At 36.6% G+C, this 24,493-nt stretch overlaps 4 protein-coding genes across 4 annotated transcripts; all 4 read left to right on the forward strand.

The window, feature by feature from the left end:
* The first annotated feature begins 836 nt into the window (after window positions 1-836).
* Window positions 837-1,998, forward strand: LOC125194547. The gene is made up of 2 exons (XM_048092806.1): window positions 837-1,398; window positions 1,919-1,998. Exons 1-2 carry the CDS (start codon window positions 837-839, stop codon window positions 1,996-1,998), a joined length of 642 nt encoding a protein of 213 aa, XP_047948763.1.
* Window positions 1,999-5,797: 3,799 nt separating this feature from the next.
* LOC125195927 (ammonium transporter 1 member 1) lies at window positions 5,798-7,504 on the forward strand. Its single transcript, XM_048094215.1, has one exon. It carries the CDS (start codon window positions 5,856-5,858, stop codon window positions 7,329-7,331), a length of 1,476 nt encoding a protein of 491 aa, XP_047950172.1. The 5' UTR covers window positions 5,798-5,855; the 3' UTR covers window positions 7,332-7,504.
* Window positions 7,505-13,958: 6,454 nt separating this feature from the next.
* On the forward strand, window positions 13,959-19,571 carry LOC125191773 (carboxyl-terminal-processing peptidase 2, chloroplastic). Its single transcript, XM_048089184.1, has 13 exons — window positions 13,959-14,112; window positions 14,553-14,904; window positions 15,010-15,159; window positions 15,620-15,702; window positions 15,835-16,040; window positions 17,094-17,162; window positions 17,371-17,489; window positions 17,689-17,764; window positions 17,840-17,881; window positions 18,447-18,555; window positions 18,915-19,012; window positions 19,098-19,191; window positions 19,276-19,571. Exons 1-13 carry the CDS (start codon window positions 14,017-14,019, stop codon window positions 19,399-19,401), a joined length of 1,620 nt encoding a protein of 539 aa, XP_047945141.1. The 5' UTR covers window positions 13,959-14,016; the 3' UTR covers window positions 19,402-19,571.
* Window positions 19,572-21,760: 2,189 nt separating this feature from the next.
* On the forward strand, window positions 21,761-24,437 carry LOC125194388 (beta-amylase 1, chloroplastic). Its single transcript, XM_048092575.1, has 4 exons — window positions 21,761-22,452; window positions 22,923-23,133; window positions 23,221-23,331; window positions 23,416-24,437. The coding sequence occupies exons 1-4, from the start codon at window positions 21,863-21,865 to the stop codon at window positions 24,220-24,222; spliced, it is 1,719 nt and encodes a 572-aa protein (XP_047948532.1). The 5' UTR covers window positions 21,761-21,862; the 3' UTR covers window positions 24,223-24,437.
* Window positions 24,438-24,493: the final 56 nt, after the last annotated feature.

Below are 24,493 nucleotides of genomic sequence, written 5' to 3' on the forward strand. Positions count from 1 at the left end.
ATAATCAGAAAAACGGTAATAAAACGGCTATATTTTTAGGAATCCGAAACTTTTTTTAAAAAAAAATTGGTATTATTTTCAATTTTAAAAAAAAATTGAAAGAAAATGCCAACGGCCAATAGAAACACGCCATGTCACCCTGCTCAGCGGCACAGCCGTGCTCGATGTATAGAGCAGAGCCATGCCGTCGGCAAAAGTACAACAGCGGACAGGGGAATGCCGTGCCGATGGCACGGATGCCGTCTTCCCCACAAGCACGGATGGGGATGCTATTGATTAGCAATTCTTTTAACTGGGAGCAAGGTGATTGTAATTCATAAGAGTAATATTTTTGCAAGGTTCATGATAGCATGTAAATGGATGTTGAGGCACTGCAGACAAAGTACAAATACTAGCAATCATTGTACCATAATTTTTATAGTACTATTTCTTATACCGTTGCGACATGCATTATTGCGTTAGAGCATCCACAGCGCTGTTCGCTGGCACGGTGCATCGCTGTTCGTCGCTACGCTCAATCTGCTGGCATGGTGCTGCTCGATGCATCGAGCACGTCCGTGCCAGCGAGCACACTGACGTGGTGCAATTCTATTCGCTAACGGTATATCCGTTGGATTTTCCTATTTTTTAAAAAAATTGAAAATAATACCAAAAATTAAAAAAAAAATTGGATTCCCAAAAAATATAGCCGTTTATTACCGTTTTTTTTTTTATCCCAAAAACATCTATTAATACACACATTCATCATCTATTTTTTCATACAACACATTCATCATCCATTTCATAAAACTCATCTACATCTTCCTCACTCACTCAAACTCTCTCTAAATTCAAAAATGGATTTCACCGATATCATTGTGGAAGCGGAGCGCGAAGAACAAGAATACGATGAACAATACCGTGCCGCCTATGAAGCCTATGTCGCCGCCAATACCCCCGCCCCTCCTCCTCGACCAACTAAATCAACTCGCCGCTACATCCCTCGTGATCGGGAGGGAGCCAACGGAAGGCTCGTTGCCAACTATTTTTTCGACCAGCCGCGGTTTCCAGAATATTACTTTTGGCGCCGTTTTCGCATGTTAAAACGGTTGTTTATGCGTATTGTCAACACATTGTCCGCCCGTGGTGAATACTTTCAATCACGTAGAGACGCAGTCGGTCGGCAAAGTCTCTCGGTGTTACAAAAGTGTACTTGTGCCATCCGACAACTTGCTACTGCGCAAACGGTTGACCTCTTCGACGAGTATTTGCATGTGGGTGAGTCAACTGGAATCCTATGCCTCAAAAATTTTTGCGACGACATTCGTTCTGCTTTCGGCGATGAATTCCTTCGGGCACCCACCACCGAAGATTGTCAACGGTTGCTTCATCTTCACGAAACAGTCCACCGTTTTCCCGGTATGCTAGACAACATTGACTGCATGCATTGGAAGTGGAAGAATTATCCGACTACTTGGAGGGGGCAATACTTAAGCGGCCACAAAGGTGGCGGCCCAACACTTATCCTTGAAGCGGTCGCCAACTACCGCCTATGGATTTGGCATGCATATTTCGATGTTGCCGGATCCAACAACAACTTGAACGTGCTCTATTCTTCACCTCTTCAATGATGTTTTGAATGGTGTAGCACCGGCAATCGACTTCACCGTCAACGGAAATGCATACCACATGGGTTACTATCTAGCCGATGGTATCTACCCACGGTGGTCGACTTTCGTGAAGACGTTCAGCAATTCGCAAGACCCGAGACGGATTCTTTTTGCGCAGCGTCAACAGGCTGCTCGAAAAGACGTCGAAAGAGCTTTTGGGGTCCTTCAAGCCCGATTCAACATTGTAAAGGCCTCGTCTCAGCTGTGGTACGTTAAGAATATTGCCGACATCATGTACACGTGTATTATCTTGCACAATATGATTATAGCTGACGAAGGTCCGAGGGCGGCTAACTTTAACGACGAGGATGACGCCGGAAGCTCAACCGCGAGGTCTCCCCCTCGCTGAGGTGTGCATACGACGGTGGGCGAGAGGATTAAAACAAGACACACAATGCGCGATAGCAGAATCCACAATGAGCTACAACAAGACCTAATCAAACACATTTGGGCGAAATTCGGCAAAGCGTAGTGGTTTTTTAAATTTTATGAATTTAATTATGTAATTTTAAATTTTTAGGATTTTAGTTATGTAATTTTAAAAAATTTTAGGATTCTAATTATGTAATTTTTAATTTATTTTAATTTGTAATAGTAATCCGAGTATTTTTAATGCATTTTAATATTGTAGAAATGTTTTTCTTTAAATTAAATAATGGAATAGTGGGACCCTTGAGCATGTCCTTGCGGAAGAGCATGAATGTGAGTGTTGTGCTTTTGCCTAAGAGCAGGAAGTAAAAATGGGTCCGGGCCCACGTCCGTGCTCTTGCCAAAGAGCACGGACGTGGATGCTCTTACCTCACTTAACATTTTCAGCACTTGCAACCCTGTATTATTGCCTCGCTTAACATTTTCAGCACTTGCAACCCTGTATTATTGATTTCTCCAAACAAATGAGCGAGGCTCAAATAAATTGACAAAACAAATTTCATTGGAGTATTTATTATCTTCTCAATTGCTTCAAAAAATATATATTCATCATTATGACAAAAGTATCAATGTGAAAATTCTGTTTCCAATCCCAAACTTTGTTTAGTTAACCCCACGTTTAACTAATGTACTTTTTTAATTATACAAAAATATAGTACTCCTATAGCATAAAAAATGGGTACCAACCCATCATTGTATAAATAAGTACTTTTTCTTACTTGTTTCCTCTTATTATTAATTAAATATATATACGATTGTCATAATCAAATTCGATTCTGTATATGAATCAGAATATCCAACACCAACTTAAAGGCAAGGCCTAAATGACCCTTTTGCCCATGAATCATGATACATGCCTATTGCTTTTCTCCGCCCACCCTCCAATTCTAGGGTTTGTTTAGATTAATTGTTCTAGTAAGATCTCTAGCAGTACTGCAAAATTTAAAATGCAGTAGAATAATACCTCCAATGGTACTGCAATACCAATCCTATTATAGGTTTTTAAAGAAAAAAATACCTATCTTTAGGTTTGCACTAAAAGTATACCAAAAACACTCTTTATAGTTTGAGTTATTGCATTCAAGTCCAAATCAATTCATATTTATTAAAATAGAAGAAGAGAAGAAAGAGAAATTAAAATACAGTGAAAAAAAAAACTTACAGGGAGAAGAAAACTTACAGGGAGAAGAAGGAAGCGGCGGAGAAGAAGATATCAATTAACCTAATCTAATCTTATTAACATTTGATTTAGTTATTAAATAATGGGCTGGCCCAAATTAATATTATATTATTCAATATAATTGGAAAAAAATAATCTATTACTACTATTTACTAAGAATGAGCCGTCACTTTATTCCACTATGGAACCCAATTTTATTAAATAGTAGATAATAACGTTACAAATAAAACCTATGGAAACTATTAGTTTATTAGTTAGTAATTTAATACTATACGTACATTACTATATTCAAATCAAATATGCTATCATAAAAAAAAATAGTTAAACATAAGTAATAAAAAACGATGCATAATGTAGAAATTTTAAAATAGAGAAACATAAGCCCAAATAAATAAAATCAAAACAGAAGACTGATAATTAAATTAAATTTTTAAATGAATTTTAATTTGAATTTTAGTTATTTTATGTGGACGTTGTAATATTTTTTATAGTATTTTTATTGTATTTAAATTTTCTAAATTTTGTAATTTATTATTCAATGAATAATAGATTTTATATTTAGTTATATTAATTCATAAATCTTATATTATATTATTTAATTTATGATATTGATAAAATGTCATAAGGTTAGTGTGTAATTTAGATAAAATATATATATGTTATTGAAAAGTGTAAAAAGATAGTGGGTGAGGAATATTCTTTTGGGTTTGAGTTTAGTGTAAATGGTTGGAACAAAATTAATATTTAGTGTGAGATTTACACTAAAATAGGTTTGAGTTTAGTGGAATTATTGGAGATGCTTTAAATACTTATTTGCACTCACCTTATGAAAGTAAAGTAAATTAGTAACAGAGTACAATAAACAGTTGTACTCTGCTATAATATCTAGATATAAATACAAATATAAGTTATTTCACGTGAGTATATATGTAGAATATACTACTCCATATTTTATCGATTGGGATGCATCATCCGTGATCCGTGTAACTGTAATTTTTACGGAATATAAAAATGGATGATTCAAAGATGGCGTAAATTTAATGTTACAGGTATCAGTTTTTAATACTCCAGTAGAACTCATATTAGTTGAATATTAAAATAGGAAAACAATAAAAAAAACTCATCACTTTTTCCATAAGATCCGCGGTAATATGTTAACTTCGCACGATGAGCCAACCCATGAGATTTGCTGGAAAAGCCTGAGAAAACAGAAGACCACCCGCGACCCCTGAGCTCACACACATGCGATTGCGAACCCAACAACCCATTGGAATGTCGCAGTCCGCAGAAACGACCTACATTTCTTGTCAAACCTTTTCCTGCCTATATAAGGATCACCAATGTTCGAAAATGACACCTTTTTAAGCACTAGAGCTTAGAAATATGCCAAAAAATGATACTTCAAATTACGGATATATCAAAATGAAAAATTGAGAATTCTTTTTACGGTCAGACGGAGTATTTGTGAGGTGACAACAAAGTAGGAATACTCTTTTTACTATTGGATTATAAAATGTTGGACGGCTAAGATCAAAATTATTTCTTTTATCAATATTCTAGTCACTTTGTAGGTTCTGGGGCATACCAATCGAAAATTTAATATTTCCTCTGTCCCAGATAATTCGGGACACTTTGACCCGACACGGGTTTTAAGAAATGTAATAGAAAGTGAGTTGAAAAAGTTGGTGGGATGTGGGTCCTACTTTAAAAGTATTAATTTTATAATAAAATGTGAGTAGGAATGAGTTAGTGGAATATGAGGTCCACTACCAAAAATAATAATGAACAAATTATATGGGACGGCCCGGAATGAAATACTGGATCGAATTATCTGGGACGGAGGGAGTATAAACCATTTTTATGTATGACAATTATTAATTATAGTGAATATATGTAGTATGTTACAAAAGCATAATGAAACATGCGAGTACATAATTGAGAACAGGGACGAATTCAGAAATCATTACTTGTAATGACTATTTTATATAAAAAATAATAATTTATGTATATATGCATAATGAAACACATTAACTGAAATTATAAGTATATATGTCGTTGCACATGCGACAATATTATGCATAATTAACATCATACGAGTATAGACGGTATTCTGAAATTAGGAACAATGATTTTTGGAATTTTGGCCTGAAACTTGCTCTGTATGTGAACGGTGAACCCCTACAACATATGTAGTTGTGTAAGCTTTCCAAGAAATCCTAAGTCAATGTCAACTGCTTTGCTAAAGAAGAAACTTGTACCTACATACTATGACATCAAACATAATATCACATATATGAAAAGTCTCGTCCCATTATTCAAAGGGATGGCTATGGCCCCTCAACCACCGGAATTTAAGATTTTTTTATTGGAATAAATCTTCCAGTTAACAAAAAATCTAAATAAAAATATCAGGGAAAATGACAAATTTACCCTCGATTACCATGAACAAAGAAAAGTCAAAATCGACGCCTCCTTCATAGTAAATCAATAATCAAATCTATCTCTAAATCTCTATATATACATATCCTGTTCTCACAAATTCTGTTCATATACACACATACATTATCTCTCCTTTCATCTAAACAAATAAAAAAGCCATGAGCTGCCTCGCCGATCAGCTGGCGCCGCTCTTCGGCCCCAACGCGACCAACGCCGCCGCCGCCGCCCAGTACATCTGCGGCCAGTTCGAAACCGTCAACGACCGCTTCCTCGACACCGGCTTCGCCATCGACACCACCTACCTCCTCTTCTCCGCCTACCTCGTCTTCTCCATGCAGCTCGGCTTCGCCATGCTCTGCGCCGGCTCCGTCCGCGCCAAGAACACCATGAACATCATGCTCACCAACGTCCTCGACGCCGCCGCCGGTGGCCTCTTCTACTACCTCTTCGGCTTCGCCTTCGCCTTTGGAGCCCCCTCCAACGGCTTCATCGGCCGCCACTTCTTCGGCCTCAAAGACGTCCCCACCTCCAACTTCGACTACAGCAACTTCCTCTACCAGTGGGCCTTCGCCATCGCCGCCGCCGGCATCACCTCCGGCTCCATCGCCGAGCGCACCCAATTCGTCGCCTATTTAATCTACTCCTCCTTCCTGACCGGGTTTGTCTACCCGGTCGTATCGCACTGGTTCTGGTCTGGCGACGGCTGGGCCAGCGCCTTTAATACGAATAATTTATTATTCGGATCAGGCGTCATCGACTTTGCCGGGTCGGGCGTGGTCCACATGGTGGGCGGTATAGCCGGCCTCTGGGGCGCTTTAATAGAAGGCCCCAGAATCGGCCGCTTTGACCACTCCGGACGCGCTATAGCCCTGCGCGGCCACAGCGCGTCCCTGGTGGTTTTAGGGACTTTCCTCTTATGGTTCGGGTGGTACGGGTTCAACCCCGGGTCATTTAACAAAATCCTAGTCCCGTACGCGGCAAAGAGCTACTACGGGCAGTGGTCCGCTGTGGGGCGGACCGCGGTCACCACCACTCTCGCCGGTTGCACGGCGGCGCTGACGACTCTGTTCGGGAAGAGGATCCTCTCCGGGCACTGGAACGTGACGGACGTCTGCAACGGGCTTTTGGGCGGATTCGCGGCGATCACGGCGGGGTGCTCGGTGGTGGAGCCGTGGGCGGCGGTGGTGTGCGGGTTCGTGGCGGCGCTGGTGCTGATCGGGTGCAACAGGCTGGCCGAGCGGGTCAAGTTCGACGACCCGCTCGAGGCGGCCCAGCTGCACGGGGGGTGCGGGACGTGGGGGGTGATCTTCACGGCGCTGTTCGCGACCGAGAAGTATGTGAACGAGGTGTACCCGGGGAAGCCGGGGCGGCCGTACGGGCTGTTCATGGGCGGAGGGGGGCGGCTGCTGGCGGCGCATTTGATCCAGATTGTGGTGGTGATCGGGTGGGTCAGCGTTACCATGGGTCCGCTTTTCTACATATTGCATAGGCTGAAGCTGCTCCGGATCTCGAAGGATGATGAGCTGGCGGGTATGGATCTGACCCGGCATGGTGGTTTTGCTTATGTCTATGAGGATGAGTCGAATAAGCATATTCCGATGAGGAGAGTTGAGCCATCTCCAAATCAAATTTAGATTTTTAATTATTTTTCTCTTTATTTTTAGTTGAGGGGAACTCTCTTGATGTTATTAGTATGTCATATTTATGTGGTATGCATTTCGGTTATCTCGTAATTAAGCATGATATTTTATTTTGTTTTGTAAAGATTTTAAGGGAATTTTTGAATGGTGATATTTTGGGTGTGGAAGGATGATAGAGTCGATTTTTCGTTTTTCTTTTGACAAAGTCTAAACCATATAAGTCTTTGATCATGTGGAGTAAATGACTTATAGAAGGGAGATGTGACATCAAAACTTCGACTTTTGGTGAAAAATATGTACTATATTGCTTCAGTTTTGTATGAAGAGTATGGAATTGTATTAATTAGGCATGGGTTGAGACTCTTTGTTTATTTTTTGCATTTATTGACTTGGTATATGTGCAATCACATGTCAACTATCGTCTATAAGAAGCATATTATGTAGGCATCACAAGTCAATTTAGGTATTTTTCTCCAATTAAGTACTCGTACGTACGCGTGCGTACTTGCAAAGTCTCATTAGAGTTTGACACGAGTTAAATATGAAAGAAAGTAGGTGAAAAATACATTTTTATATATAATAAAATGTGAGTGAAATATAAAGTCTATCTATCATCTATAGTAAAAATGAATCGTGATTTCTAATAGTGGACTACAGTAGAAAAGCGGGCTCCTAATGCAGGATGGAGGGATGACGTATTTAAACTGCGGTGGAATTTGGATCGTTCATGCTGTAGGAGTATTAATTATTTTTTCTTATATTTGATCGTATATAACAGTTGTCAAGTGAATTAAAAGCATACAGTTCATCTGCCGTGCAATTTTGATTCTCTTATCATTGATTGCGCAATTTATATTTTATTGACGGTATTATTAGAGTCTTATGAATGTTCATATAGATGAATATTAATCTCGAAACAATATCATTATAAGATTATTTTTGATTTATTAATTACACCCGTGATAATATTAATCTCAAACTACCCTATATTTTATTGGTTAATTGGTTATCGATATGGAGTATATAATTAATATAAAAATCATAGATAAACTTATAGTCTAAATTATTGATATATACGGAGAATCTCCAGAAATCACGGGCCATATCGATTGAATATACTCTCTCTCTTTTTCTCAGCAACGTGCAGAATCTTTTTTAAATAGAGAAAATAATAATGATAGTGGGAACCCAGTTATCATCAAACACAAGACGACATCTCACAATTTGAATGGCTGCTAAATTTTTTCCAAAGTTCCATTAATGATGTTTGTCATATTTGAATCACTTAGTCCAGCAATTCCTTGTATTTTCCGATCTAAACATTATTGATGCTTACTGATTACAAGCCCAACTAAGATCCATCCAATTTTAATGGAGCATCATTTTTCGAAAAAACAAATTACTGGTACTCCACCCGTCCCAAGGAAAATGACCCCTTCCTTGAGCGGCACGAGAATTTATGCAATTTTATTTGTGTGTGAAGTGGAGAGAGTAAAGTAAGATAAATGAAATAAAGAAGAAATAAATTTATTTCCGTTTTTAGTAATGAGTCATCTTGTTTGGGACAAACCAAAAAAGAAAAGTGGATCATGATATATTTTTTATAATAATACTTCAAATATGAATATTTTTTCTGTCATTAAAAAGTATGAATTATTTAATTTTGGATTTGAAAGTATGAATTATTTAATTTTGGATTTGAAGATCTAATGAATGCTATTTTCATGCATTGCAATCCATTATTATTAAATTAAATATTTTAGCGGAATATATATGTCTTTCCATAATTTGTAGTTATGGTATAGTCTAAAATCCGACTCATTATATTATGTTACCTTACTTTCACCAACTTTGTTGTCAATCTAGAATGACAAAATTCTAATATTGTTAATAGCAAGTTGTAGATTTAGACCGATTAATATTGTAGCTATGATGAGAATACTATATCATTACGATGATTATACTACCTTACTATGATAAGTACGTTATACTTTTATGATTGATATATTTTGTCATTGAAATGACAAAAAGAAATACTATAATGAGTAAAATCCAACTATATAATGACTAACATAATGAAGCTTGATAATAATCTTGAAACAATATGATGTTTACATATGTAAACCTCTAGATGTATATCTATTACTTATATTCTACATCAAACTATATAATGACAAACGTGTTAAATTGTAACACGAGAAAGCTATAAGTCTTTAACAATGTGAAAATCAAATTGTATCATGATTAGCAGAGGCTAATTGCCACCTCAAATTTTCACACCTTTCTTAATATTCGATTGAGATTGAGATATTCAACATACTAGACCGTTTCCCTAATTAATTTGAGCTAGCTAATTTAATTTATAAATAGTAAAACTATAGTAATGGATAAAAAATATTCAATCATGTCTATCGTTGATCATGAAAAAATAATATCCTTTTAAGTTTTAATTAGTCGAATATGTCATACGATCGTAGATGGATGGCAGAGCAAGAAACTTAAGCAAAAGAAATGCCCAATTGCAATGTACAAAGAATTGTACGTAATTCAAAAAAATATAAGATAATTAATGAAAACAACGTAGCATGAGACTTTTTAATACCTCAACGAAATTTTCCGAACGAATTCATCGTCTGAAATCACCACCAATTTTATAACTATCACAGGTCAATTATAGTTGGCAAATACGCGATAAAAAAAAGTATATAATTAACTTTGTATCTGGATTTCATTTTGAGGGGACATAGAATATGATGTTTGATCAGAATGGTTTTATTTATCTAAAGTATTAAGTTTAATTAGTTCAAGCAAGAAGAAGAGGTCATAAAATTTTAAGATTGAAGAATTTGACCTAAGAACTCTCATAAAATAAAAATAATAAATATTTTAAACTCTGGACGTAACTAATTTTAAATTGACATTGAATATTGAACTCGTCTAAATTCATTTTCTAATGCTTAAATCAATATAAATTTTACTATTAGCAACTTGATCCATTTAAATTCGTTACTATCAGAAGGAAATGAAATCTTCATGTCCATAATTGATGTTTCATTTGTGTAAATTTTATTAATATAAAGGGGAGATAAATCTTATTTTAAAACATTTCCTACCCACGGAAATGAAATACTCCGAAATATTGAAAATTTAATTAGAGGGAAAAAAATATTTTTTAAGAAGTTCAAGCAGCAAATGTAATGACGTGATGTACGTGTAATCTTCACACTATTACGGAATTAGAAGAATTATTTTCTTATTTTTAGTGTCAATTATAATTATGTTATATATATGCGAATGCGACATACGAGATCGGGTCGTATTCGTGTATCATGACTGTCACATTATGTTTGAAATTTCTTCATATGCGACATGCGAGATTGAGGCGTATATAATCGCTGTCAAATTGATTCAGATTAATATGGAGTATTTGTTAAATTAGCCAATGATAATGAATCAATGATGGCCTGTGTCTGTGAGTTGTGGCTTTGTAAATAGTGGTGAGGTAATCATAATCACTCCACTAATAGTGCCACTTATAATGCTTCTTATTCGCATGCCACTTCACTTATATATACGAATAAATTTAATAATTTAGGAGTTCTTACCGATGTACTATATATGACACCTGAGTAAACAAGAATTTAAATGCATGACTAGTAAACACGAATTTAGCGTATTACAAGAGCGATTATACTATTAAAGTATTTTAGTTCACAATATGAATTTTAAAATACAGAGTGAACCAAAATACCATTATAGTAAACTAAATTTGTGTTATCTAATTATGTATTTAAAATTAGTTATGCAATTTTAAAATCGAATCCAGGCGAAAATAAATATACACTGAATTTCGGATTGGACGTAACGATTTAAATAGTTTGTTACTGCTAGTGTTTATTTTCTCATGAAATCAACGTTGAGTGAACTCCAACGGTTTCAGTTCTTACATTAAACTGATTTCCTTGCCTTATCTCTTATGGATTATGGAGATACTTTATAATTGTTAGTACGATACATTAATTAATTCATAGTATAGCTAACGCAAATTACCTAGCTTATACTGATATAAAAATCAAATAATTATTTCATAACTTACACAAATGTACATATCCGAGGTTAAATTATTTGGAAGGCAACCAAAGAGTATTAGAAATCTCTATACATATATTCAGAGGCACATATTTCTAGGGTATGAGATAACATTAAGATAGTAAAGTGTTGTGAAGAAGAGGAAGCTTCCGGGAAATATGAGATGCAACAATTTTTCCACATTCCACAGAAATAAATGAGGGCCAGTCGATTTTGGAAGATGCTTTTATTTAAAGCTAATATGATTGGGCAAAAATTAATTACGTTGCATCAATGCTCCAAACATTTTGGTCAACACCTAATCTCTAGATTTGCACTCTTCTTTTCGGTATATTGTTGACTAGTCACCCCAACTTGCGATATAGTTCTACTAGTCAATTTATCATTATTTTAGCCTTCTTTAAAAGTTATACTCCATCCGTCCTCCAAATTTTATCACAATTTAATCAAGATTTTAAGAAATATAATAAAAAGTGCATTGAAAAAGTTAATAGGATGTTGATCCTACTTTTAAAATATTAATTTTATAATAAAATATGTGTGAGAATAAGTTAGTGAAATGTGTAGTCCATTATAAAAGTGGTAAAACGTAAAATATGAAAAATTTTATAGGACAGGCAGAAATGAAAAAATGTAACAAAATTTCAAGAAAGAATGGAGTATTATCAATTTTTTTTTCCACTATAATAATGTGATGATTATGTGAAGGTTTTCTAGAAGATAGTTCTTTACACAAGTTGGTGTTAGTACACGTAATATCAACAATAAATAGTTCATGATTTGAGATTTGGAAGTTGAAGTCTAAAATGCTAACAATATATTTTAATGATTAACATTTTTAAATTATTGTCCAACAAAAAATTATATGGTCATTCAATATATCAACGTCAAAAATTTAAAATAACCCACCGTTATTTGTATTGACTAACATAAAATGACAAATTTGATTATTGATAATCAAATCATAAAATACACTTTCAATTTTATGGGACGGGTGCGTATTACGTTAAATAAAGAAGAATTTTCTTATGAAACAACCATTGTCTCTTTCCCACGGAACTTAATTCGTACTAAGTTGAAAACTTGAAGACGAAATCCTACGGAAATTATGGATATTTTTTTTAGTATTAAACTAATTTAACTAGCCGACAATATGATATGATATGTGGCATTAATCTTGTGGAATTGTTTTTCTACATTGTTGGTGTCCAACATTGAATTGATAGTGAAGATTTATAAGTCTTGGTCCTTGGATGTATATAATTCATTTCTCAAATCACAAATTAACATGACTTTTCGAGTCTTGGACTCGTACATTTCACGATGAACAAAGTTTATTTCTTCTTGAAAACAAAATTTGTATTCCCATAGTTAATTGGGTTAGTTGATATAGTATGAATTTTTTTTGCTAATAACACTTTAACTCATATTTCTTATATAGTAATATTTATTAATTTTGTATTTAAACATTTGTCGCCACTATTAAGACTATTTTCTTGGATAAAGATAGTACTCCCTCTAACTATTAATAGTTGGCTCAGTTTGACCGTAGAAGAGTTTTAAGAAATATAATAGAAAGTAAATGAAGAAAGCACTAATTTTATGGAATAGTAAATGTAAATGAAGAAAAAATAGTTTTATACTCTGTAATAAAAGTTGAATGAGATAAAATTAGTGAAATGTATGATCTATTATGAAAAGCAGAAGGAAAACAAATAAGATAATATTGATGAACAAAAGTAACAAATCTGACTATTATTGATGAAAGGAGGAAGTATGTTTTATTTATTTGTTTTTTTCACACTATAACTCACAATAAATGGCCACAAATTTGTAGATTGAGATTTGAGACGATACTCTAAAAGCCTAGAAGTCATGTAATATTTCAACTCAAAATTTGGGCTTAGCAATAGCCCAAAATTCACCCGAGCCCAATATCATTTTGAAACTCTTTTTGTAATTTTTAGATGATATTTTGATCTTATCTCAATATATTTCGAGTTCTTAATGAAAATTTCATCAGGAAAGAACACAATTTACACTTAGATTTCAAAACTCTCAAACAATATTTGTGTTTTAATCACACGAGTGTCCAAATCTTAGCCAAACACATGTTGAATAATAGAATGGTCTAATTTTCTATACATTGTAGGATGATCGACTCTTGATTTTAATCTCATCTAATAGCATAACTCAAAGATTGATTGTGAAAATGCAATTATCTCTTTATAAGGAACCAGTCTTAATTGGTATATCAAGTTATAGAGCTTTTTTTCTTTTCTTTTTTATTCTTTAAAAATAACAGAACACTTTTAATATCAGCAAAATTCATAACCTAATTGCCATATTAAAAACATAATTAGAAATGCAAGTGAAAGAGAAGTTTTGATTCAACAGTCCCACTCAAGTTGGGATAAATACATTATCCAAATTGCGAAAATTAAAGACTCCAATAAATCAATGCCACAGATTATTTTTCAATAAAAGAAAAGGCCAAAAAATAAAAGAATAATCAATAATCCCGCCATTGATTACAACCAATCAATTTTGCATACAAAATTGTGGCTGCAAAATCTTCCCGATTTTCCAAATGGAAGTGATTTTGGGAAGCTCCGCCGCTTTTGCCGCCGCTCCATCTTTCGCTGTCTGCTATTCTCGCAGAAATCCCACTGCTCACTCTTCCGAGGTGCGGTTTTCTTCAAATTTCACTAATTTTAAAATTGGATTCAGCTTAATTTCTGAATGGCTTGGAAAATATACTGCTAGTTGTTTTGTTAAATAGGATTTGTTTCTCAATCTTATCCCTTGCTTGAGTTGTTCAATACTTTCAATTACAAATGAGGACGAAAATGTTACAAGAGAAAAACTAATCATTGTGGAGTTGATTGTGGAATGTGCATTCAAAGATTTGTGCATCGAAATGAAGCTTATATTTTGATGCAATTCGAGATTCTGCAAGTCTATTTTATTATTCAAGATCATTGTTAATGATTTAATTGACTGGGAAAAGATTTTATTGATTGGCATTTGATTATCTTGAGCAATGAACCCCTCATATTTGGTATATCTATTTTTTTCAATCTTCCTTTGTTTTGAAATAAATAAATACAAAATCGATGCATTCAGGTGCTTCTCTTGAACTATTATCCTGTAAAGAATTGTGGAAGCTGGTATTTGAAGAGTAAAGAGCAAAGTTCTGCAATTTGTTTCTCATCACAGTCTGCTGATCGGAGCAACGCATTCAAGAATTTCCCCCGGTCGTTTTGGTGGCTCAATAAGAGACTTGCACTGCATTGCAGTTTCTTTGGCCTCAAGGCTGAATGCATTCCCAGGCTCAGGAAAATTTCCATCAGCCTACAGAAAGAAGTGAAACGTGTAGAAACCATTAACAATGTCGTTCCTTCGTTTTCTCTCCATCTTATAGCTGGAGTGATGCTTTTCATGACACTAGGCGTCTCAGTCGCTAAAACTCCGTCATGTAAGTTTGGGGTTAAGCAAATGGGTTCCTGTTGATAATATAATTCTTGGATTTACATCTCCTGATGTTTTATGGTCTAATGCTTGGTAATTTTATGTAATGTAGGGGCCCTTACCGAAGAAAATCTTCTATTTTTGGAAGCATGGAGAGCAATAGACCGTGCTTATGTCGATAAGACTTTCAATGGGCAGAGTTGGTTTAGGTATAGAGAGAACGCACTGCGCACTGAACCTATGAACACAAGAGAAGAGACTTGTAAGTGTCTATGATTTGTAATTGTAATTTCGGTTTTGCAACCAATGCAGAGATAGAAAATGACTGAGAATATTATTACCAGAAGGATTCTCTATATCTGTGAGCAAGGAAAGAAGAGATACATAAATTGTTAACTTGGCTAACCCCGTTAGTATTTGTAACAAGAAAATATTCATCTTAACTATGAATACTGTGTGGTTTTAGGATTAGTGAAACCATTCTTTTGTAATGATGTTGTCTTGTAGATGACCCTAAAACATTTTTTGATTCTCTTCTAGGGGAATGCATTTTTAGAATCTGTCCCTTATTTGGTCCCTAGCAATCATGCAAAATCATACATCTATCAAATGTCATATGGCATCTCATATCTATGTGATTATTACATTATGTCAGTTTGGTCATATGTTTATTGGCTGACTTTCACCTTTAACTGCATCTCTTCTTCATTGCTGAACTGTAGATGCTGCTATAAGGAAGATGGTTGCTACTCTAGATGACCCTTTTACTAGGTTCTTGGAGCCTAAAAAGTTTAAGAGTCTGCGGGTACAGGCTTCTCACTCTCATCTTTCTGCAATAGCTCATCTATCTTCATTGATCTTGATAGAGCTTCTAGAATGATGCTATTTTTTTAAATTTCTGAGCTTTGAGAACATGTTCATAATCCTTTGAAGGCAGTCAGGAACACGGAGCACTCTTACTGGAGTCGGGCTATCTATAGGGTACCCTAAGAAAGATACATCGGATTCTGGACTAGTGGTTATTTCAGCTGCTCCGGGAGGTCCTGCTTTCAAGGCTGGAGTTTTATCTGGGGATTTTATTCTTGCAATAGATGATAATAGTACAGAAAGCATGGAAATATATGATGCTGCTGAGCGCTTGCAGTAAGTTGCTTCTTATTCAACCCTGCAATTGATGGATAATACTAGCATAATACTAGGCCTTTTTCTAGTTTTGTAAATTATACAAGTAAAATATCCCTTTTGAATGCAAGCACTTCTTTTGTCCAGATTTAAGAGAAAAAAGCAAATCCATGAAGAAAAACAATAGAACTCTTAGTCAATGCTTTTTTTCTTTGACAATTTCTTTCTTCCTCATTTTTCATCATTTTAGAAAGTATTGATCAGCCATTCATTTCACTGGGATGATTCTTTTTCACTTTGAATGCTTAGCAATTACTACCTCCGTCCCCCAAAATTTGCTACACTTTGACCCGACACGGGTTTTAAGAAATGTAATGGAAAGTGAGTTGAAAAAGTTGGTGGGATGTGGGTCCTACTTTTAAAGTATTAGTTTTAAAATAAAATGTGAGTAGGAATGAGTTAGTGGAATATGGGGTCCACTACCAAAAATGGTAAAAGTGAAGTGTATCAAATTTTCAGGGACGGACTGAAATGGTAATATGTATCAAATTTTCAGGGACAGAGGTAGTAATTAATTTTCCGGAACTTCACAGAGCAGGAGAATAAAAAAATTATCGTTGTTCCTTAAACTTAGCAATTAATAAGTTCGAGATGTCATGAATTCCATCCCTGGAACTTGTAGGCAATTTAATCATTTAAGGTAATTATAATAAGTTAAAGTATAAAGTACCTGATTGGTCTGAGTATCTAAATCTGCTATTCAAGTGTGTGCTGTCTGGGTGATTGAGAAGAAATCATTCTACATACATATCTCAGTGAACTAGCAAACTCTACAACATTTGTGATATTCATAGCACTATAGCAGTGTTAAAATTGGAACCTCCCTACAAGCCTGTGAACCATGCAGGACTTGTAAATTTAATTTATGTCCCAATGGTGGTGTTATTACATGCATTTTAGTTTATATGTCTGTGGGAATGGGATTGTGTGTGGGTTCCAGTCTATTGGTGTGTGGAAGTGATCTTTTGCTGAATCAGTAACTGTATAAAACTGGAAATGATAAATGTTTGACAGGGGACCAGAAGGAAGTAAAGTGGAGTTAGCTGTACGCCATGGTTCTGAGACAAGGCGCCTATCCTTAATGTATGCATTTGATCTTTGTTAAAAAAATTATCCTCAATATTCTATTGCTTCTTGCTGCAACTTGAATAGATTTTGTTATAGTAATCTAAGGTTCATGGGAATGAAGATATTATTCTATGGGGCTGTGTTTAAGTTTGATGATAATGCACATTCACCTTTATAGTATTGAATTTTCGAACTGTAACTATCACTAGTTGCTGCCTTTCAGACGAGAGAAAGTTTTATTAAATCCAGTGAAGTCCCGAGTATGCAGACCTACTGGTTTGGGAGAGGATGGTCCTCTGGTTGGATATATAAAACTTACATCATTCACCCAAAATGCTTCTGGTACAATTTCCTTTATCTCATGAATTTAGCTTGCCCCTCTTGTACTTTAATCTCTGGGCGTTTCTTAATCTCAATACCTCAGATCCTATATATTCTCTTTATTACCAAGCATTGCCTCTGCACATATAAATTGGAAAATATTTCTCTTATGCCAACTTTATTATGATTTCTTAAAGTTCTCATGGTTGGTTCTTTGTAGGTGCTGTGAGGGAAGCAATTGAAACAATGAGGGGGAACAATGTAAATTCCTTCATACTGGACCTCCGTGATAATAGGTGATATGCTCTGAACATTCTCGACTACAAAATATTCCTTAGGTCGCATTTCTGAATTCCTAAAATTTGTTGCAGTGGCGGCCTGTTTCCTGAAGGAGTAGAAATTGCTAAAATTTGGTGAGGCTCCACTTTCTGTGCGATTGGTTGTCAAAATCTTTCTTTTTTCATTGTTTCCTTTTTTTTCCCTTGCTGTGGTGAAGGGATCGTCTTGGATCTCACAATGCATATGATAATTTTATCAGCCTGGAAGTGTTTTTATGAAAAAAAAGACGGACAGAAAAATAAATTTTCAAGCACTGTACTCATTTATGTGCAAAATAAAACTCAGTGGTGTGAGTATTGGTCTAGCGGTAGAGTGACAAATGCCTGAGACCTTCGAGTCCACCTTCGCACGATCTTTAGATATAATTTTTATATTATTAAAAAAATCCTTATAAAATGAAGCTCAGTGCCTACTTAACGTGCCATCAGAAATAATGGTGATCATAACTCAAATAGTTACTAGTATTAAGAATCTGAGTACGAGATTCATCCTTAACTTACAAATTTCTTGAAATGAGCCGAGGACTCCAGCTTTATCAACAACATTATTCTGCTTTAGTTGCAGACTGAAAACTCATTAGATATCCCTATTTATTCATTGGAGATTCAATAACGTCTTACTTGGTGTTGGTCTGATTAGGTTGGACAAAGGTGTGATCGTATACATCTGTGATAGTCAAGGAGTTAGAGATATATACGAGACAGATGGAAGCAATGCAACAGCAGCCTCAGAACCCCTAGTTGTGCTGGTAAGTTGAGTTTATTCATTTCGCGTTACTTTTGTCCTATCATTGTTTAGCATATTGTAAATCCCTTGATAGGTAGAGAGTTCATAATATTTTAAATAATCATAATTTTAAACATTTCCTTTTGGAATTAGGTAAAGGAGTTGGATATAATAGGGATGGTTCCCATTTAAATCAGGACCTTTGACACAATTTCCCATTTTGACCTGCCTTTAAAACGATTCAAATAAGTATATGATCTGTAACTTTTTATGGAATTAAAGCTCTCCCAAATATTCTGGCAGACAAACTTTCACATTTGTATTTATGATCTACTCCTTATCATTTTTTTCGGTCCTTGTTTTGACAAAATGTCTTTGTAGGTCAACAAAGGAACTGCGAGTGCAAGTGAAATTCTAGCCGGTGCTCTCAAGGACAACAAGCGAGCCGTCCTCATTGGAGAACCTACATATGGAAAAGGGTAACATCCTGCTCGTCCTCTTCTTATTCCCGCTTCATGAAATCTTATTGCAATACTGACAAATTGTACTGCCACTTCTGTACAGTAAAATTCAGTCAGTTTTTGAGCTCTCTGATGGTTCTGGCTTGGCTATAACTGTTGCCCGTTACGAAACACCTGCCCACATCGACATTGATAAGGTTGCTCTCTCTCTCTCTCTCAATCTACTATTAAGTATTAACTGATCATGAATGAACTTCTTTTTCATTGTTGTTCTTATCAAGGTTGGGATAATTCCAGACCGGACCCTACCTGTTTCATTTCCTAAAGACGAAGATAGTTTCTGCGGCTGCCTTCAAGATCCTGCATCTGCTTGCTACTTGAACAAGGTTGAGCTATTCTCTAGATGATGTTTGCTGATAAGATTATTTATGATTTCTTCATTCTTTTGAACAAAATTCATTGCATGAGCTAGGCTTACTAGGTTAGATGGTATTTAAAGGCGATGGTATATTTTTCCGTCACTGTAAACTCACATGGAAGCATTTAACGAAGACATCGAATTAAGTCGATCGATCTACATCTACGAGTGGTGCATGTTTTATTAGTACTACAAAAATGCAAGTATACAGAGCTATGAAACAAGGAATTTGCAGCCCACAACTCTCTTAGGCTGAATTTCTCTCAAAAATGGTATAGCTCTTTTACAACAAACATAACTGAGGCACCACCACAAGACTAGAGTCTCATGGCTTGGGTAATAGAATCCTGCTAGACAAAATTTATTTCTCAACTCCCTAGAGAATCTTGAACAAATTTCCCTTCTTGCATTTTCTCTTATTACAAGAAAATCATAAATGCCCCTGAAAAGAATTGTAATTTTGTTATATGCGAACTATTTTTTGTATTAGTTTTCCACGTCATAAAGGGAAAAAGAAAAAAGTCCAAAGGAAAAAAAAGAATTGTTTTGCTCATGATATTCAACAATTTCAGCTTTGAAAGCAACCTTGCTTATTGTGTTGGGCATGAAATCAGCATAAATCACACATTTCCTTGCCAATTTTGAAAACGTAAATGAAAATATAATGTTTAATAAATTCATATTTTTTTAGTGTCTTTTGCTTTAAGAATCAAATGCTAAAATGTAAATAATCACACTTGCTTTAAGAAGGAACTGTTATTGTTTCTTACTTTTATCGCAATCTCGAAGTTTAGAAGCCCCAAAAATAATGTTATTTTTCATATCAAATAAAGTCCTACTACATCTGTCTAATAAAGCTGTTACTGATATTTTAACTCCATTAAATTTTCAATAATACTAGCATGTTTTTATGTCCAAAATCTAGATTAAAAGGGGAAAAAGCCACACACCTTTCGTGGTCTTTAGCGAGATCTTTTTTTTTAAAAATGTTTTTTTTGGCACTTTGGATGATCGATATATAAAAAAAATATAATCTTGTTACCTCTAGTCAAACTTCTATATGTAATTTATGTGGCTAAGATAATGTAACCATTATTCAATTATAATGAATTTGAGACTAGTCTTTACCCAAAATTGATCTAATAGACCTTAGCAAGGTTTTATTTGTGGTGTGAAGTGTCTCCTTTACATAGGCATGAGATGATGAGACAAAAAATATTAGTTAGGCCGATGAGGAATATCATTGAACGATGACCACGGGATTTAAGTTTGGATAAATATATTTTTAAAATTGACACAGGAAGTAATATTGGTACTTAACTACAATAACAATCACATTTTGGAATTTGGACAACATATACTATTATACAGACTCAAGATACAATTTGAACTTATGGCATGTAATTCTCAAATTGAATGCTTTAAATCGATTTATTTACTCAACCTTAAATGAAAGAAACATATTGTGCTGTCAAGATCCCTTAAACGAAACCTATATGAATCAGCCAATGAGCCACATTAACAATCCAGGGAATACAAAATTAATTAATTATCTAAATCAGCATAAAATATTGATTATTATTACTTACCAAACGATTATTTACTATGTATACGAACAACTGAGTACAAGATTAAATAATTATCTAAATTAAATCAACATAAAATGCTGATTATGATCTGGATTAGGATAGAAAGGTAAAATACAACTAATATAATAAAATAAAAATAAATGAATGTGCTTAAAATTATAATAAAAGTAAGAAAAACATAAAGATGAATTATAAGTTTTTATACATATTTATATACTGCAGTAGTAGTTATTTTTCTAGTTTACCAGATTCAGAAACTCAATTTACGTAGCAGCTAATCACTAAATATGAATGACTGAATGTTACCCACTCCCAGTCACAGTACACTTTTTATAATTAGGTAAAAGCAATCAATCAATATAACCAACTTCATGTAGTATAATCCACAAAAATTAATTTAAATTTAAATTTGAATTAAAGAAATCTTAGTGTGAAAATGATAAAGGCTTCGCCAAAGACAGTTACGCAAAGTGCCAAACCGACCTTTACTACGTTTAATTAATCCCCACTCGTCCCCGTTGCGCATTCCTATTGGCTGACCCGTGCCCACACCGGGAAATCAAATCCCACCGTCCCCCTCACGTGAACCTCCGCAGATCGCAGCCGTCGCCTCTGCCCCCGCCCAAACACCGCCACGTGTCCGTATCCACGTGTCACGTCCTGCGCGGTCCTCCATTTCTGAATATCTTATCTTTTCAAAGCGCCTCTTTTCGAAACCCCTTTCTCTCTCCTAAATTCTATAAATACAAATTCGGAATCGCCATTTCTGTCTACAGCTCAAAGCTAAAACAAATTTCTATTCAACAGTGTAATTGATCATCGATTTCAATCCAAATCTCTGTTAATTATTCCAATTCGTAAATGGCAATGAGTTTGCCTCACCAGATTGGAGCGATTTCCGGCGCGCCTTTGGCGGCGGATTCCGCCGGCGCAGCCATTGAAGCGCCTTCCTCTGCTACCGTCACTGCGGTGTGGAGATCTCCCGCCGCGTCTAACCTGCGCGTCTCCGCGGTGGACTCCGACCGCATCTCTCCGTCGCCGCCGCTCAGTCCGCGATGTGTGCGGCCGGACCTATCGGTCGCGGCTCAGGCGCTGATGTCTCCGGCCACGGAGGTGGAGGAGGATCGGGAGTATGTTGCCGGCGGTGGCGCGCAGGCTAAGGATCGGAAAGGTGTGCCTGTGTTCGTGATGATGCCGCTTGACAGCGTGACGTGGAACCACACCGTGAATCGGAAGAAGGCGATGAACGCGAGTCTGCAGGCGCTGAAGAGCGCCGGCGTTGAGGGGATCATGATGGATGTGTGGTGGGGGTTAGTGGAGGGAGAGAAACCTGGCGAGTATAATTGGGCGGGATATGTGGAGCTTCTCGAGATGGCGAAGAAGCACGGCCTCAAGGTCCAGGCGGTCATGTCGTTCCACCAGTGCGGCGGTAACGTCGGCGATTCGTGCACGTGAGTGACTTCTCGATCTCAATTACTGTTTAAGTTTATTGATTAATTGCGCTTAATTATGTGGTGGTTAATGTAGATTGCGTATTAATTTACTCTTTGAAATTAAGATTACCTGACCCAGAATGTAGAGTATTGGAATTACTACTATGATTTTGCGAATTTATTGATTTTTTAATGATTTTTGACGGTGCATCAAAATCTGGTACTGCGTTGGTTCAGACGCTTTTCACGTGGGCGGTTGATATGTTCAAGCTTAAAAGGACTTTTTCTTATTCATAGGATCTGTTGAATAGTCATATTATAAAAAGATCAATATTGCTTATTTTTCTATTTTATGCATATATCATGAACTGTAAATGCATCTGTATCTAATTTAGAGTTACAAATGCTGCTTTGGTGTATTAAGCATTAAACAACCACTAGACTTATTGAAAATGAAAATGATGAATGAATTTGTTCATCTGTTTCAGCATTCCACTTCCGAAATGGGTTGTTGAGGAGATTGATAAGGATCCGGACCTAGCGTACATGGATCAATGGGGCCGGCGTAATTACGAGTATTTGTCTCTAGGTTGCGACACTATTCCTTGTCTCAAGGGAAGAACTCCCGTCCAATGCTATTCCGATTTCATGCGATCCTTCCGTGACACCTTCGATCATCTCTTAGGTGATACCATTGTGGTATGTTCTTGAAAGAAATCCGTTTTTTTTTTTTAAATTTTGCTACGTTTGTGAGTTTGGTACTGAAAACTTCTTAATGTGATTCAGGAAATCCAAGTCGGAATGGGTCCGGCTGGCGAGCTTCGCTATCCCTCATACCCTGAGGCCAACGGGACGTGGAGATTCCCCGGGATTGGAGCTTTCCAATGCTATGATAAGGTACATTGCATATTCTTGCTTCTTGCTTTTCCTGCCATTTTAGATTTGTGTGTGATGTTTATATATGGTTTGGCCTTTTTGCAGTACATGTTGAGCAGCTTGAAAGCGGCTGCGGAGGCTTTTGGGAAGCCAGAGTGGGGCCACACCGGCCCAACTGATGCTGGGGAGTACAACAACTGGCCGGAAGACACCAACTTCTTCAAGAAGGAAGGTGGTGGCTGGAACAGCGTGTATGGGGAATTCTTCCTCACTTGGTATTCCGAATTGCTGATCGCCCACGGCGAGAGGATCTTGCATTCGGCCAAGAACATATTCGAGAACAAGGGCGTCAAGATCTCTGTCAAGGTCGCTGGAATCCACTGGCACTATGGCACCCGGTCCCATGCTCCCGAGCTCACTGCCGGTTACTACAACACCCGCTTCCGTGATGGCTACCTCCCGATCGCGCAGATGCTGGCCCGCCATGGTGCCATCTTCAACTTCACCTGCATCGAGATGCGGGACCACGAGCAGCCCCAGGACGCGCTGTGTGCGCCCGAGAAGCTGGTGAGGCAGGTCGCCCTCGCCACCCAGCAGGCGGAAGTTTCACTGGCTGGTGAGAACGCCCTCCCTAGGTATGATGACACCGCCCACGAACAGATCCTGCAGGCCTCGGCCCTGAACTTGGACGGCAGCTCGGGCGATCGGGAGATGTGCGCTTTCACGTATCTGAGGATGAACCCGGAGCTGTTCCAGCCGGATAACTGGAGGCGCTTCGTGGCGTTCGTGAAGAAGATGGGCGAAGGGAAGGACACGAACAAGTGCTGGGAGCAGGTGGAGCGGGAGGCGGAGCATTTTGTTCATGTGACGCAGCCGCTGGTGCAGGAGGCGGCGGTGGCGCTGATGCATTAGGTCGGTTGTGGCCTTGTGGGGGTAGCATGTAGAGAGTAACTCCGACCACCACAGTTTCCGATCAACACCTTTCGGATGTATCTGATGTGGCAGTATGATGCGTGTAAACTTTGAGAATTTTAATACAGTTATATTTTGGTCACAACTATGATGGATTGTATTACTGTAAATATGTACACAACTGTCTTAGTATGATTATATCCTCTTTTAACAAATAACTTTGAGAGTTTTAATACAGTTGTATTTTTCTGCATCAAATACTTGAGTTTCT

Source organism: Salvia hispanica, chromosome 6 (genome assembly GCF_023119035.1).
Source record: "Salvia hispanica cultivar TCC Black 2014 chromosome 6, UniMelb_Shisp_WGS_1.0, whole genome shotgun sequence".
Lineage (NCBI taxonomy): Eukaryota > Viridiplantae > Streptophyta > Magnoliopsida > Lamiales > Lamiaceae > Salvia > Salvia hispanica.

What these genes read in the sequence shown, in the direction of transcription:
- LOC125194547 (XM_048092806.1), top strand. Translation starts at nt 837, where the DNA reads ATGGATTTCACCGATATCATTGTGGAAGCGGAGCGCGAAGAACAAGAA. An exon ending in AACAGTCCACCGTTTTCCCG is followed by an intron (nt 1,399 to 1,918) that starts GTATGCTAGACA and finishes ATATGATTATAG; the next exon opens with CTGACGAAGGTCCGAGGGCG.
- LOC125195927 (XM_048094215.1), top strand. Translation starts at nt 5,856, where the DNA reads ATGAGCTGCCTCGCCGATCAGCTGGCGCCGCTCTTCGGCCCCAACGCG.
- LOC125191773 (XM_048089184.1), top strand. Translation starts at nt 14,017, where the DNA reads ATGGAAGTGATTTTGGGAAGCTCCGCCGCTTTTGCCGCCGCTCCATCT. An exon ending in ACAAGGCGCCTATCCTTAAT is followed by an intron (nt 17,163 to 17,370) that starts GTATGCATTTGA and finishes GCTGCCTTTCAG; the next exon opens with ACGAGAGAAAGTTTTATTAA. An exon ending in GAACCTACATATGGAAAAGG is followed by an intron (nt 19,013 to 19,097) that starts GTAACATCCTGC and finishes ACTTCTGTACAG; the next exon opens with TAAAATTCAGTCAGTTTTTG.
- LOC125194388 (XM_048092575.1), top strand. Translation starts at nt 21,863, where the DNA reads ATGGCAATGAGTTTGCCTCACCAGATTGGAGCGATTTCCGGCGCGCCT. An exon ending in TCTTAGGTGATACCATTGTG is followed by an intron (nt 23,134 to 23,220) that starts GTATGTTCTTGA and finishes AATGTGATTCAG; the next exon opens with GAAATCCAAGTCGGAATGGG. An exon ending in CTTTCCAATGCTATGATAAG is followed by an intron (nt 23,332 to 23,415) that starts GTACATTGCATA and finishes GCCTTTTTGCAG; the next exon opens with TACATGTTGAGCAGCTTGAA.